Source organism: Elephantulus edwardii, unplaced genomic scaffold (genome assembly GCF_000299155.1).
Source record: "Elephantulus edwardii isolate Elephantulus edwardi_28Jun2011 unplaced genomic scaffold, EleEdw1.0 scaffold00279, whole genome shotgun sequence".
Lineage (NCBI taxonomy): Eukaryota > Metazoa > Chordata > Mammalia > Macroscelidea > Macroscelididae > Elephantulus > Elephantulus edwardii.
The window spans coordinates 1,144,236-1,161,751 of NW_006400029.1; the positions used below are offsets into that span (position 1 = coordinate 1,144,236).

Genomic DNA, 17,516 nt, shown 5'->3' on the forward strand with positions numbered 1-17,516 from the left:
AGTTGGGCAAATCTGCTGTCAAGTATCTTTTGAAAGAACAAGGATGTTATTTAAAAAAAAAAATTCCATGACCAAGTGGGATTCACAACAGGTATGCAAAGACAGTTCACCATAAGAAAAACAACTAATGTAATACATCACATTAGCAAAGTGAAGAACAAGAACCACACGATCCTATCAACTGATGCAGAAAGGCCTTTGACAACATCCAACACCCTTTCCTGATGAAAACAATCAACAAAATAGAATTGAGAGGTGAAATTCTTCAACACAGTAAAAAAGTACATATGCAAACACAAGTACCAACATTGTTCTCAACAGAGAGAGATTAAAGACATTCCCTTTAAGAGTAGGAACTAGGCAAGGATGCTTACTATCACCTCTCCTATTCAATATTGTATTGGAAGTCTTAGCAATAGCAATAAGACAAGAGAAGGAGAGAAGGAATATCCAAATAGGCAAAGAGGAGGTAAAAATATCTCTGTATACATAAATTATATGATAGTATACTTAGAAATCCCTAAAAACTCAGCAAGAAAACTATGGGACATCGTTGACCACTTCAACAAAGTGGTAGGATACAAGTTCAACATACCAAAACCCATTGAATTTCTCTACAGTGATAAAGACAATACAGAACTGGAGCTGAGAAAAACAATGCCCTTCACAGTAGCTAATCACATGATTAAATACTTGGGAATAAATCTAATCAGGAACACAAAAGATACAATAAAAGAAAATTACAAAGCATTACTATAAGAAACAAAAAGAGGTCTTGAGAAATGGACGAATATAACGTGCTCAAGTATAGGAAGACTCAATTTTGTGAAAATAGCAATACTACCAATGGCAATTTACACGTTCAATGTAATCTCAATACAAATACCAATTCTATTCTTCAATGAGATGGAAAAGGCAATCTCCAATTTCATTTGGAAAGAAAAGAGGACCCAAGAAAAGCACTCTTTAAAAAGAGAAATGATGTAGGAGACATCTCATTCCCTGATTTCATATTCTACTACACTGCCATGGTGGTCAAGATAGTGTGGTACAGGTACAATGACAGATACATAGATCAATGGAATAGAATTGAGAACCCAGAAATCAGCCCATCTACCCATGGTCAACTGATTTTTGACAAGGAGATAAAATCAGTTAAGTAAGGAAACCACAGCATTTCTAACAAATGGTGGTGGCAAAATTGGAAAACTATCTGCAGAAAATTCAAGACCCACACCTCACTCCACACACAAAAACCATCTCAGAGGACTGAAACCAGGACAATAAACTTCATTACAGAAAAGCTTGGAAGAAGTCTAGAAGTCCTAATCCACAATGTAAACAGTCTTCTAAGCATCCTGAAAATTCTACAACCAAGAGAGTATAAAATAGGTGAATGGGAACTTCTAAGAATAAAATCCCTATGCATATCCAAAAACTTCTCTAAGAGGGTAAAAAGGGAAACCACAGACTGAGGAAAAAATATTTAGTAAGGACATGACAGACAAGAATTATCTAGAATTTATAAAATACTCCAGCACCATGATAAAATAAAGGTAAGCAAAAAAATGGGCACAGGATATGAACAGATACTTCACCAAAGAATATAGTCAAATGGCAAAAAAGGAAGAAATGTTCAAAATCTCTAGATCTAAGAGAGATTCATATCAAAACAAATATGAGATATCATCTCACCACAGTAAGAATAGCAAAATCTAACAGAACAGCAAACAACAAATGGTGGCAAGGTTGTGTTGAAACTGGAACCTTATTTCATTGTTGGTGGGAATGTATAATGGTGAAACCACTATGGAAGGCTATGTGATGCTCTCTCAAAAAGTTGCAAATAGAAAAAAAAAGTTGCAAATAGAAATATTATTTGACCCAGCAATTCTACTACTGGGAATATACCTTAAAGAAACCAGGACTGTCACCCAAGTAGATATATGCACACTGTTTATTGCAAATTTGTTCATGATAGGAAAGAGTTGGAAATAATCCAAGTGCCCATCAACAATGGAATGGATAGAGAAGCTATGGTATATTCACACAAAGGAAACTATGCTGCATTTAAAAACAAGAAACTCATGAATTATTATACAAAATAGATGACCCTTGAGGACGTTATGCTTAGTGAAATATCTCAGTCACAAAAAGGACAAATACTGCATAATGCCATTGTTGTAAAGTGGGACTGATATGGGGTTGAAGGGAGCTAAGCAAAGAGGGGGTAAATAATGTATACTGCATTGAAACAGATGAAGGAGAGAACTATTTAAAAGGGATTAGGTATTATTGTCATGACAAAAGTACAGAATGAAAGCTGTATGGTGGAATAGACTGGGGGAAGGGGATTGTATAACAATGAATTTTTATTTTATTTTTCAAAGAGAAAATCGAGCTAAGAGGGAGGGGTGGGCAGGGAGGTAACAATGCAACATTGAATGAATGCAAATTCAAAGTCTCTGTAAATTTTCATTAAAATTAACTTTAAAAAAAAGAAGGCTAGGACCTAACCTTCCATTCATAGAGATACATTAAAACTCAACTAGGTATATTCAGTGTTGCTTTATAATTAAAGTATAGCAAAATATAAAATTTTTTAAAAGATATATGAAACATGAGTCTAGGGAGACGGTGGAACTAAAATAGAATACCTGGAGATCACCATCCTTGGCATTAGTGAAATGAGAAGAACTTGTTTTGAAAACTTTGAATCAGACGATCATATGGTTTATTATGACATAATGATAAATCAAACAAGAATGATGTGGCACTGATTGGTAATAAGAACATTTCAAGATCTATCTTGAAGTACAATGTTGTGAGTGATGAGATGTTTGATGATATATTATCCATATACACAGAAGGAAGACATGCTAATACAACTCTTACTCAAATATGCACACCAACCACTACAACAAAAGTTTAAGAAATCAGTATCTCTACATGAGATAGATTGGCTAAATGACTAGAGTAAAGGGGTTAGATATATCATAGACAATGAACTTGGCTCAAGATAGAGTAGGGTTCAGAGCAACAACTCAATAGTAGCACCAAACAACAATGATCAACTTTTATAGTCTGAAATGAATCAAAGATGCAACAAAGATGCTTCAATAACTGGTGACTGAAATGCAAAATTTGGTAACAAATAAGTAGGACACTTAATTGGAAAATACAGACCCAGTGACAGAAATAAGTATGGAGGCTGAACGATAGAAACTTGTATAATCTATTATCTATGAATTGCAAATATCTTTTATAAAAAATAAATCATGAATACACATCTAAACATCTGATTTACTAGGCAGGAATTAGACTGAATACATCTGCAGAGTCAGTAAAGAAATTCAATATCAGCATTCAAACCAAAGTCAGAGGCTAACTGTAGAGCAAGCCATCTCAATTTCTCAAATTAAAGGTGAAGAAAATTAAACCAAGTTCACAAGAACCAAAATATGACCTTGCATCTATCCCACCTGAACCATCTGAAGAATAGATACACTGAACACTAATGATAAAAGACTAGATGAGTTGTGGGCTGGCAGCAAGGTTATAATCCATGAAGAAAGCAAAAGGTCATTACAAAGACAATAGAGAAACAGAAGACACATGTGGATCTAAAGCTTGCACTAGAACATAGATCAAAACAAAGGGAAGAAATGTTGACTTAAGAGAAATTACCAAATTTCAAAGGGAAGCTCAAGAAGAGAAGTCAAAGTATTTTACAAAATGTGCAAAGATCTGCAGTTAGCATCCCAAAAGGAAAATGCATGCTCATCATTTCTCAATCTTTAAGAACTGAAAAACAAATTCAAGTTTCAAGTTGCAATACCAAAAATTATATCAGAAAAATATTGGATGACGCAGAAAATATTAAAAAAAGATGGAAGAAATGTAAAGTGTCATTGGGCCAAAAATAATTGGTCAACACTAAATTATTTTAGGAAGTAGCACAGGATCATGAACCAATGATAATGAAGAAAGTTCAAGCTGAACTCAAAGCACTGGCAAAATATAAGTTCCCAGAATTAGCATGTTTCAATACACAGATGAAGTCTTGGATGTGCCCACTAGTCTATGGCAAGAAATAGGAAAGACAATGACCTAGCCAACTAATTTGAAGAAATCTGTATTTGTTACCACTTTAAAAAAAAAAGATAATTCAACAGAATATGCATATTAGTGCATGACACCATTCATTTCACATGTAAACAAAATCTTGCTGAATACTATTTTTTCAAAAATTACTAGAACAGTAAATGAACAGGGAACTGCCAGAAATTATAGCTGGATTCAGAAGATGATGGGATATTATGGCTGATGTCACATGAATCTTTGCTGAAAACAGAGAACACCAGTGGATTCTTGTGTCTTATAGACAATCGTATTCTCTGTTTTCTAGACTGCAAAGCCATTTGACTATGTAGATGATAACAAATAATGGCTAACCTTGAAAAGAATGGGAATCCCACAACACTTAACTAGGCTCAATGAGAAACCAATAGCACTTGTCTAATCAGAACTCAGTAACCTTTCAGTTTTAATATCAGGAGAGAGGTTCATCAAGGTTGCATCCTTTTTCATACCTATTCAGGATGTATGCTAAGCAAATAATTTGAGACCTTGTACTATACATGAAGAAAAAATGCCGTATGAGAGTTGGTGGGAAAGTCATCAACCTGTGTTAAACAAATGATACAACTTTGCTTGCAGAAAGTAAAAAAGACTTGAAACATTTGCTGCAGAAGATCAAAGACTGTCAAAATGGATTACATCTCAACATCAAGAAAATAAAAATCCTCACAAAGATTGAACTTGTCAATAATTTTTTTAGTTGGATCCATAAAGAATATCTATTATATCAGTTAGTAAATCAAAAGATACGTCACATTGGGAAAATCTGCTGTCCAAAGCACTAAAGAGTAATAATGTCATTTAAAGACTAAGGTACTCCTAATCCAAATAATGGAATCCAAGTGCTTCCATCTGAAAGTTGGACAATGAATAAAATTGATAGAATATTTGATGTCTTTGAATTTTGGTATTAGGGAAGAATGCAAATATCTCTTAAGGCTGAAAAAAGGACAAACCTATTCTCGAGGAAGTGCAACCTAGGTACTCTAAAAAGGTGAGACAGGTGACGTTTCTTCTCTTATATTTTAAGCATACTATCATGAGGGACCTCTGAAAATTGAATTCGTCAGGATGGATGGCGAAGCGATTGAGATTGTTCACAGCTTCAGTCTGCTCGGTTCCACAGTCAACACTCTTGGCACCAGCAGTCAGGAAATCAAAAAGCGTGTTGCAATGGGAAAGTCTGCTGTTAGGGACCTCTCTAAAGTGCTCAAGAGCAATGGTGTCTCTCTGGAGACTAAGGTGCACCTGATACAGGCCATGATCTTTGCAATCACTTGTTATGCATCAGAGAGTTGGAAAATTACTATGGAGGACAGAAGGAGAGTGGATGCTTTTGAGCTGTGGTGCTGGAGAAGAGTATTGAATGTACCATGGACTGCCAAGAAAACAAACAGATTCATCCTGGAGAGGATTAAACCAAGCAACTCCCTGGAGGCAAGGATTCTGGGGCTTCGTCTGACATACTTTGGACATGTTGCCAGGAGGGGCAGGTCCTTGGAGAGGCACATCATGCTTGGGAGGGTGGAGGGATGGCGCAGGAGGGGAAGACCCTCTATGAGATGGATTGATTCAGTGACTGGGGTAATCGGGATGGGTGTGTCGGAGGCAGTGTGATTGGCACATGATAGAGCAGGGTTTAGGGCTGTTGTGCATAGGGTCGCTATGAGTCACAAACGACTCGACAGCACATAACAACAACAACAAATCATGAGGAACTGGTTCCTGGAAAAAGATGCCATGCTATGAAAGGCAGAGGGTCAGAAAAAACCCTCATCAAGATAGACTAACTCACAGTGACTTTAACAATAAACTTGACCATACCAGAGATGATGAGGATGGAGTAGAATTCAGATCATGAGTCATAGACAACTTATGGCACCTAATGACAGATAATAATATTAAATATATTTAATAAATATAATAAATATTTAGCTAAAAGAAAGATGTTTATTGTTTTCTTAAGCTGAAGAAACTAAAGAGCAAATTCTAACCATGAGTTGCAATCCTTAAGGATGCTATGCTATGGGCAGAATATTGATTGATTCAGGAAGCAAAAGAAGATGGAAGGAGTATACAGAGCCATTGTACCAAAAAGAACTGGCTGATACAGAAGAATTTCAAGAAACGACATATGATCAAGAGGAAATGATGATGCAGGAGGAAATTCAGGCTGCTCTGAAGGATCTGGCAAAAAATAAAGCCCCAGGGACTGATGTAATACTAATTGACATATTTCAACAAACAGATGCTGCCCTGAATGTGCTCATTAGATTGTGCCACGAAATTTGGAGGGCAGCTACCTGGCCAAATAACTGGAAGAGATCCATATTTATTCCTATTTAAAAAAAAAAACACGTGACCCAATAATGTGGAAATTATTGACCAATATCATTAATATCACACACTAGCAAAATCTTACTGAAGATTATCCAGAAATGACTGGAACAGTACATTGGCAAATAACTACCAGAAATACAAGCTGGATTTAGAAAAGGCCATGGCACTAGAGACATTGCCAATGTCAGATGGACCTTGGCAGAAAGCAAAGAGTACCAGAAGAATGCCTATCTGTGTTTCAATGACTATGCAAAGGTATTTGACTGTGTGCATCATGACAAATTGTGGCTAACCTCAAGAAGCAGTCCTTAAAGCACAGTGAAGAAACACTGCATGGTTCAAAATCAGAAAAGGTATGTGTCAATCTATATGTAAAACAGACCATTTGGGGAGCAGAGCTTTATGAGGAGGAATATATCATCAGGATTAGCAGAAGACTCATCAATAACCTACATTATGCGGAAGACACAACCTTGCTTGCTGAAAGTGAGGAGGACCTAAAACACTTGCTGCAGAAGGTCAAGGACTGTAGTCTTTATATTGATTAAAGCTCAACATGAACAAGACAAATATTCTCACCACTGGGCCAACTGGTAGAACCATGATAAATGGAGAAGGGAAGAAGGGACTGAGGTTGTTAACAATTACATCTTGCTTCGCTCCACAATCAGTACTCTTGGTAACAGCAGTCACAAAGCAAAAGATGAATTGCATCAGGATAATCTGCTGTGATGTCAGTCTAGAGACTAAGGTGCTCCTGATCCATGCCATGGTCTTTTCAATGACTTGCTAGGCATCAGGAAGCTGGACAATGACTAAGGATGACAGAAGAAGAATAACTGATGCCTTTGAGTTGTGCTGGAGAAGAGTCTTGAACATACCAGGAACCACCAAGGAAATAAATCTATGTTAGAGAGGGTGAAATTAGAGAGGGTAAAACCAAGTTTCTCCTAGGAGGCTAAGATTTTGAAGCTTCGTCTCACATACATTGGGCAGGCAGCCAGGAGGGCTTGATCCTTAGAGAAAGACATCATTCTCAGAAGGGTGGATGGACAGCACAGAAGAGGAAGAATTGGGATGAGATAGATTGATACAGTTAGTGGGACAATGGGGGTTAGTGTTTCTGAATTAGTGAGACTAGCTCAGGACAGGGCAGGCTTCAGAGATACTGCACATAGGGTCTCTATGCATTGCAGGCAACTAAATGCCATGTAACAGCAAAAGAAAGTGACCGAAGAGATTTAGATAGACACTGCAAAACCCCAGATCTATGGCATGTAACTATAGAAGGCTGATGAGAAAGACAAGGTGCTGGCTCAAATCCAAAGAACCAGAGTTGGTGAGCTAAATAAAAGATGGAGGAGTTAACTGGTTCCTCCAGGCTTCATTTTATCTTTTTCACATCTTATGAAACTCGTTCTCTACCAGCTGGTTACATATAGGGAGTTTTATCAAGGAAATGATTGCACAATATCAAACCTCATCAAGGGAATGAACATTTTACAACTTCCAGAACAGAGAGCCATAGGCAGTCAAGTTGAAATACAACGTTAACTGCCATACACACACAAACACACACAACACTACACTGAAACTGAGTGGATTAAAACCCTTCATACGTTTCTGAGGCTTCCATTAGAGGAGATTGTCCTCATCTTTCTCTCTTATAGGAGCTAGAGTATTTAACCACTGATCTTCGGCTTAGCTGAAATGCTAGGCCATTACTTTGATTTGTAAAAAATACGTAAAGAGCTTCAAGTTTTACAGGACAGAGTAGAATTATTTTCATTTAATTTCCAGAGGCATACTGCCACATATTTTTCACATTAATTAAGGTTGTGTGGGTTCTTGTATAACTGATGAGACACACATGCCTCAGAGGATCTCCGACACTAAAGTTGGTGAAATGAGGCCCGTTGCTCCAGATTAACAGTTGTACAGGCCTCCGCTAGATGGTTGTTGTTGTTATGTGCCATTGAGTCACTTGCGACTCATAGCGACCCTATGCACAAGAGCCCTAAATGCCGATCTATCCTGTGCCAACCTCGCTGTCTCTGACACACCCATCCCCACCACCCCAATCACAGAATCAATACATCTCATCAAGGGTCTTCCTCTCCTGCGACGCTCCTCCACTCTCCCAAACATGATGTCCCTCTCCAAGGACCAGTCCCTCCTTGCAATATGCCCAAAGTGTGTCAGAAGAAGCTTCATTATCCTTGACTCCAAGGAGCATTCTGGCTACACCCTCTCCAGGACAGACCTGTTTGTTCTCCTAGCAGTCGATGGTATATTCAACAATTTTCTCCAGCACCACAGCTCAAAGGCATCAATTCTCTTTCTGTCATCCCTAGTCACTGTCCAACTCTCCAATGCATAGCGCATAACTGCGAAGACTATAGTCTGGATCAAGTGCACCTTAGTCTCCAGCCTGACATCGTTGCTCTTCAGTACTCTTGAGAGGTCCCTCACAGCTGACTTTCCCAGTGCAATTCGTCTCTTGATTTCCTGGCTGCTGCCACCAAGAGTGTTGACTGTGGAGCCACGTAAACTAAAACTGTTAACCATCTCAACCTCTTCACCATCCATATTGATGCTGCCAATTGGCCCAGTGGTGAGAATCTTTCTTTTCCTGATGTTGAACTTTAATCTGTATTGAAGGCTGCAGTCCTTGACCTACTGCAGCAAGTGCTTCAGGTCCTCTTCAGTTTCAGCAAGCAGAGTTGTGTCATCTGAATAACACAGGTTGTTGATGACTGTTCCACCAATCCTGATGCCACATTCCTTCTCATACAGCCCAGCATCTCGGATGATCTGTTCTGCATATGGATTGAAAATGTATGGAGACAAAATACATCCCTGATGGACCCCCTTCTTGATTTTGAACCATGTAGTTTTTCTCCTTGCTCTGTTCTGACGACTGCCTCTTGGTCCAAGTATAAATTTCACATAAGCACAATCAAATGTTCTGGGATTCCCATTCTTCTCAGAGTCAGCCATAGCTTGTTGTGATCCACACAGTCAAAAGCCTTTGCATAAGAGGAGCAAACTGGGGGGAGGCGGGTAAAGAAAAAAGTGCAAGAATGAAAGAAAATCCAAAATCTCTGTAAGTGTTCATTAAAATTAATAAAGTATTATTTTTTAAAAAGCCTTTGCATAATCAATGAAGCACAGATAGACATTCTTCTGGTATTCCCTGCTTTCTGCCAAGATTCAACTCTAGATGGTAGCATGCATGCAATAAAAACAGGATAGAAATATCCCATAAAAGCCCAGAGGTAGAAAATGTATTTGCCACAGGACATATGTCTACTGCATGTCCCACAGGACATGTAAGAGTCAATTAGGTCTGCATATTCTGGCTAATACAACTTTGGATGACTCTCAGCCCTGTGTGATTCAAGAATTGTTTGTGTTCCAGATCTCTGACAATTTTGGGGGTTTTTTTGGATGTCCTTGCAATGTCTCTTAGAGATTTTCTCTCTACGAAAGCACATTAGTATTTACTTAAAGATTCAAGGCAATTTCTATGTGGAGCTACGGATCCTTTGCATAGAGTGCTCTTCTAGAATTGTCTTTCCAACAAACACTTAACTTCCTCAGTGTCTCAACCTTCATATGTGCCAATCTCTCTTTTCTTTAATTAGATCACCAGACATTGGTTGCTTCGCTCTATAATTTAGTTTAGAATTTACCTGAGAAGTCTTTATTCATTTGATTTCTTTTCTCATATAGCACGGTTTTGTGCTACTTGATGTCGATATTCTAAAAAAGATTTGTTTACTAGACTCCGATTAAGTTACCCTGATGGCATAATGGGCAAGTGTGAGATTGAAGGTGAGGTATTGTGTGCCCTCTGTTAGCCTCAAGAATGCCATGGGCATTCTCGTTCACATTCATGTGTGTCTCATATTCTCTAAGGTTGTGATGAGTCATAATCTGCCTAACAACAGTAGGGTGGACATACTCTGACCAATTTTCTAGTTGTTTATAGTGGAAAATCCAGACTGAAAGCATTGCTTAAAAGCCATCGTTACAAAATTGTGAATAAATGAAGAAAGGCAAAGCCCTTCCTCAGAAAACATAGAACATTAAAGCAAGTAGTACAAATAAGTTTTCCTCAGCTTATTTAGTTTCTTGAAATTAATTCTTATCCCAGAATTTTAAATTAACTAATGATATACACTTGGCTTTATCTTCAGATATTATGATGTAATAATTTTAAGTGAGAGAACATTTTTCAAATGTTTCCTGGTACAGAACAACAACAAACATCATCTAAAGGACTGATCAAATTAATTTTCTAGATAATTCTTTTTCTAAAAAGATTTCTGTTACTAGATGGTAAGAAGCAATCTAGGACAAAATGGTTAAATGTGTGGCTGCATGTAAAAACACCAACTGACCAAATCCACAACCCACTCTAATTGTAGAAAATCTCAAAGAGGCATAGCAAGGACATCCAGAAAAACAAAAATTGTCAGAGATCTGAAACAGGAAAATTCTTGAATCACGCAGGACTGGGAGTCATCCCAAGTTCTTTTAACCTGAATGAACAGACATAATTGACTTTTGTATGTTCAGTGGGACATACAGTGCCCATCTATATTTTCTACCTTTGGGCTTTTTTTGAGGGATATTTCTATCCTGTTTTCATTGTGGAAGAACCCAGAACAGGTGAATTGATACAGTAAATAGGGACATGGAAGTAGGCATGTCGGAGTCAGTGAGACTGGCTCAGAACAGGGCAGGCTTCAGAGCTGTTGTACATAGGGTCACTATGAATTGCAGGTGACTCAACAGCACATAACAACAACAACAACAGCCATCTATTGGGTGCCTGTACAACTGTTAATCTGAAGAAATGGTACTCATTCCACCAACATCAATGTCAGAGATCCTTTGGGGCATGTGTGCCTCATCAGCTATATAATAATTCATGTTACCTCAAAAAATTATATTTAATTCCATCTAAAATCCTGCGGGGATCAGTTCACTGAGGAAGAGAACCTGGCTTACAGATTAGTATAGATAGTATCTGGATTACAGATGATTCTGCACAATACACAGCTACTAGTGAGAAAGGGGGCAGCAACAGCAATGTGTTCTCATTCTGAGACCTCCCTGAATACAGTTCAACAGAACAGTCTTCAGAGGATAGGATGACACGATTTGTGGAAATTTACTATCCTTCCCTAGCCCTGATACTCCTATCACTGTCTATTGTATTCATAAGCAGTGGCCAACATGACTGCGATGAAAGTTATGCATTCTGGACTTGCACTTATCAAGACTGGTAACTACAATGACTGCTAAATACCCAAGAGACCCACAAATGCCCAATATTGATCTACCCCTGGTAGCAAGTTGGTTACACTGGATCACAGAAAAAGTAGTATTTCGTTCTTAATGGAATACACACTTACTCTAGATATGGATATGCCTTCCCTGCAGGCAATTCTTCTGCCTAAAGTACCCCTCCTGGTTTTGTTGTTGTTATGTGCCATTAAGTTAGAATCTACTCCTAGCTGACCCTCTATCTAGATAGATGGTTTTCAGAAACCTTTCATGGAGGAGACTTCCCATCTTTCCTTCACTATGTCATCAAGAGAAAAAAGACATGATGGTAGGAAAAGTGGAAGATCAGAAAAAGAGAGGAAGGTATCACCAGAACGGATTGACACAATGACTATAACAATGGACTAAAACATATCAGAGATCATGCAGATGGGACAGGAGAGGGAAAAGTGCAAATCTGTTGTTTACAGGGTCACTATGATTTGTGTTGACTTGATGACTCCTAACAACAACAACAACACTGTTACCTCTAGTATTCCACACACAAAATTCTGGTTTCTTGTCTCTGTGATCCTATGCTCTATGGTCATAACATCTTATTCTAAAGGAAAGTATCATCCTACCTAGAGGCACAATACTGATTAAATTGAACTGGACGTAAAAAATAAAATTACTTTAGGTTACTTAAACCTCTTAAATAACAGATAAAGCCCTGGGGTTTCACCACTTTAATCTTCACCTGAAATGTCTAACCATTTACTCAGGATAATGATTTCTATTGATCCAGGGGAAAATTCCTGTTTAGTAAAGACAATAAGCAAGCTGTTTTGGGGAATGTGGTCTGTGAACAGGCTTCTGAGAGATGATTTTGGGCATCCTCCTTTATTCTGGAGCAAGCATTTTGTTTCTACCCCTGTGCCTTCTGTTCATTATGATCATCAGCTTATTTCTGAAAAGGAGATGGTAGCATTACTGGAAGAGGCTATTCCTTGGAGAGAGACATCATGCTTGGAAAGGTGGAGGGACAGTGAAAGAGAAGAAATTCATCCAGGTGGATTGACACAGAGACTGCAGCAATAGGCTCCAGAGTGTTAAAGATTGTGAGGAAGGTGCAGAATAGGACAGGGTTTGTATCTGTTGTTCATAGAGTCACTATGAGTCACTCAACTTAAAAGCAACTAACAATAACAATGCCTCCACAAGAAACAGACTGATAATAATTACAAAATGGACTAAAGATATAAAAAGACTCTTCACCAAGGAGGATACTTGGCTAGCCAACACATGAGGAAATTTTCAAAATCACTAGCATTTAGAAAGATGCTAATCAAAACAATGAAATATCATCTTATGCCAGCAGCTTGTTGATGTATACCTTTGAATTAGAACTGACCCATAGTTGACTCTCCGGCAGGTTTTCAGAAGCAATAAATTGCACAGGAGGAGAATGCTCATCTTTCTCCCCTGGAGCAGCTGGTAGATTTGAACTGTGTACCTTTGAGTTGGCAGTGCAATTCCTAATCACTAAGCCATCAGATCGGTTCTTGGAGAAGGACATCATGCTCAAAAGAGTGGATGGACAGTGCAGGAGAGGGAGACCCAGAATAAGATGGACTGATAGAGTAACTGGGGCAATAAGGGTGAGTGTGTCAGAATTAATAAGACCGGCTCAGGACAGGAAAGGATTCACACCTGCTGTACATCTCAAGTTAATAACATATAAAAACAATAACATACTATGACAGGTTTGGAAGCACGAGTGACATCCACTTACTAAATAACATGTTTCTGGAAACTCCATGAACTTTAATAAACATCAATAGTTGTAGCTTCAAGCCTTTTGTTCATAAGGTTGCTATTAGTTAGGCTCAACTCAAAAGCAATCAACAACAACAACAAACCACCAGAGCTCCACTGCAGCAATAGCAAAATTTAAAGGGCAATATACAGTAAATGTTGGCAAGAATGCATGGATTGTAAAATGGTACAACCACTATGGTAGTCAGATTGTAATTTCCTCAAAAAGAATAATATAGAAATCCCATATGGCCCAGGTACTAAATATATCCCCTACAGAAATCGCAGTCGAGACATAAACAGAGATAGGCACTAACTGATATATTAACCACAGCATTAGTCACAACAGCAAGAAAAAGAAAATGGCCCAAATGTTCATCACAAATTATTGTACAGAGAAATGGTAGTACATTCACACAATGGAGTACTATGCATCACTCAAGAACAATGAAGAATCTATAAAATACTTTATGCATCATGGGGTTAGAAGACATCATCCTATGTGGTCACAAAAAGACAAATACTGTATCAAGAGGACAACTGGGGGAGTGGTGGGGTTTGGGGATGGGAAGAGCAGTAATGAAATGCACAAATAAAATTAAAGAATCAGAAGAAGGGAGGATCAACCAAGGAAGAACTAATGAGAGGACAATATGGCTATTAGAAATAGCAAGTTAGAACAGGATACTATTTAAAAGAGGAGGGAGGGGGAGAAGGAGGGTTGGAGCAGGGTGAGGAAGAACAAAACCACTAGGGCAGCAGAGATTAGTGAACAGATGGTGGAAGGGTGAAGAAGGAGGCAAGATGTAATGGGAATTTGATGAGATGGGTGATAAAAGGCATTGGTAAATAGTAATCAATTAAGTAAAACACCATGTATATGAAAGTTGTATAAAACACAATGACACAACGTACAAGAGTGAAACATAGTGCATATAATGACTGTATGAAAACAAAACATTTTAAGGGGGCATCTTGCAGTGATAGAAAGGTTCTAAACCTGATAATAGTTGCACAACTCTATTATAACAAAAATAAATAAATTGTGTACTTCATGACAAACAATACCCTCACAATGTTGTTTGAAAACACGTAAGTTGAGATAGTGTCAAAATAAATAACACTATAAAAATAGTTTTAAACATTTGCATTTTTGTCGTTTCTAATTACCATGTCAGGACCACACGGTGTGCCATCTTCTACAAACGTCTCATCTCTGTCTTCTGCTGTATAGAATGTTGTTTCCGAAGTGTTCTTTACATCAGGAGGTCTTTCATGGATATTATGTGCAGATACACAAACTGCATCTCGAAAATGTGTATAAGTCACAGATAAATTTGCAATGTTTATTAATCGTCTGTGTGGCCATGAACAAACTAATTTTCCACATAAAACATTACTAAAGGCATAAGACAGAGAAAACAAATTTAGTAACTGAAATACATAGATTGCTGGAATAGTTAACTGAGACAAAGAAAGTGTTACAAATTTAGCTCAAGATCTAACAGTATTCTTTATTCAGCATCCCATGCATAAACAGAGACAACTTTGTGCATAGGACTTAAGATTTGACATGTTTTGTTTTGTTAGGCAATGTGACAAGTGAGAATTTAATGGCATTTGCATTATGACAACCTTATATTCCTTTACAGATCTATCCTACACTATTTTTTTTTAAAAGTTTTGCAAAACAGGAAAGCTACCTCTGTGACCTTTAATTTTTTTCATCTGTTAAATGGCATAAATTATTACATGTTTTCTGCATATTATATATAAATTGCCTAACACAGTTTCTAGCTCATCACAGCAATAAATGGAGTTCAGCTTTGATGAATGGTTATTGAAATCTCAACACGAAGCACTGAGCAAATGTTATTTATTATTCACGTGACATAAACACAGAAAGGCTGATAGAAAATGTCACTTTACTGTGTGTATAACATATGCTAGGATCTTAGCAATAAATAATGTACATTTGAAACAAAATTAGTTTTCTAAATACATACGGAATGTCACACATGGAATAACCACAGTTTCCGTATCTATCCAATCTGGTATTAATTTCTGCGAAACAATAAAAAGGAGCACCTAAAGAAGCTTAAAAGGGGGGAAAAAAACCAAAATAAGTAAATGCTAATATAAGATTACTTAAATTATACTGTACTCAGATACATTTCATCTAGCAATTATTATATTATTAGTATAGTGATTAATAACAGGCGTTGAGGATTCTCCTTCATAAGGTGGTATGAGTCGCCGGGGACTCAATGGCACTTAAAACAACAACACAAGAGTGATTAATATATTAAATCATTATACTATCCTTGCTGTTGTTGTTAGGTTCCATCAAGTTAAGTATGACTCACAACAACTCACGATCAAAATATCTGAACCTTCTTTGGTCTATGCCATTCTCACACTTCGTGACACATAAGAGCCCATTGCAAAAGTCACTCTGTCAATCCACTTCTTTGAGGGTCTTTATCTCCTTCACTGGCCCTTCACCCTTCACAGTAACATGTCCTTCTCCAAGGAATGGCCCCTCCTAGAAACATGCTCAATATATGTGAAGTGAGGCCTCAATTCTTACCTCCAAAGAGCACTCAGGCTGCACTCTCTCTAAGAGTTTTCTTGGCCATTCACAAGATGTTCAGGCCCTTGTCTAACACCACAGCTCAAAGGCCTCAGTTCTTTTTCTGTCATCCATATTCATTGTCCAGCTCCCAGATACAAAGAGAGAAATTGGAAAGACTAGTCCTCAAACTGGCATCACTACTCCTCAGTAATTTGGAGATGTCCCTAATGGCAGATTTTTCACAGTGTAATGTGCCTCCATATTTCCTGATTGTTGGTACCAAGGGTCTATGACTCGACGGCACTTAACAGCAGAGAGAGCTTGCTTGTCCTAGTGGACAGAAAGTGATGCTACCAAGTCAAAGTGGGTGATTTTAGTCTGTGGCCCTCAGACCTGGTTTTAATTCTTTTTGGTCAAACATTCTTCTAAGTGGTATAGCACTGGTCTGTCCATTTTCTGTACAGAAGTAACTTGTGTTTGCTGTGGTGCTGAACACTGTGACCCTGATATGTCAAATGTGATAATGGTTAACCACGGTGGACAGTGTTTGGTGAAGCTTCTCAATTAAAAAAAGCTTGTAAGCAGGAGTGGTACCCACTTCCAAAATAGCTTGCCTCTGGAAAACCTATGAACCTGGAGAAAGGATGAAAGTTATACAAGTGTTCAGGTCTTTCATTCATAGGGTTACTATGAGTCATCTATGACTTGACAGCACCTAAAAACAACAACAAGGAAACAGAATGGGCTTTCTGCTTCCTAAATAACAGGACATTGAAAACCCTATGAACACTAAAGGAATGAGGATAGTTACAGTAGTGTAGTGGTAGAGTCCAGATTGGAAGTAAGTTGAAATGAGGAAAAACAATAACACACAGTTTAACACTTGGAACATGGAATATACATAGCTTGAATGTTGGAAAACTGGAAACTGATAAAAATTAAATGGAATGGATAAACATCAACATATTAGGCATTAGTGAGATGAGCTTTGGCTGCTCTGAATTAGATAATCATATGTTAATAGTATGCAGAGAATGAAAAACAGAAAAAAAGAACAGCGTTGCAGTCATAGTAAAAAAATCATTTCAAGTTCTATCCTGAAACATATGTATGAAAGGATAATATGCATACATACACAAGGAAGATCGATCAACGTGACTGTTTCTCAAATATACATTCATGTTGTTGTTGTTCTTGTTATGTGCCGTCGAGTCGCCTGCGACTCATAGCGACCCTATGTACAACAGCCCTAAACTCTGCTCTGTCCTGTGTCAATCGAACCGTCTCTGACACTCCCATCCCAATTATCCCAGTCACTGAATCAATCCCCCTCATAGAGGGCCTTCCTCTCCTGCTCTGTCCCTCC

General features: G+C 37.9%; 1 protein-coding gene across 1 annotated transcript in view; it reads right to left on the minus strand.

Annotated features, from left to right (window-relative positions):
- LOC102847298 (disintegrin and metalloproteinase domain-containing protein 5-like) overlaps positions 1-17,516 on the minus strand; it is a 106,070-nt gene that overhangs the window by 12,914 nt on the left and 75,640 nt on the right. Inside the window, exons 6-7 of the mRNA XM_006900305.1 lie at positions 15,582-15,672; positions 14,746-14,974 (exon numbers count right to left, since the gene is read on the minus strand). Coding sequence (XP_006900367.1) covers positions 14,746-14,974; positions 15,582-15,672 — 320 coding nt within the window. The remainder of the gene's footprint in view (positions 1-14,745; positions 14,975-15,581; positions 15,673-17,516) is intronic.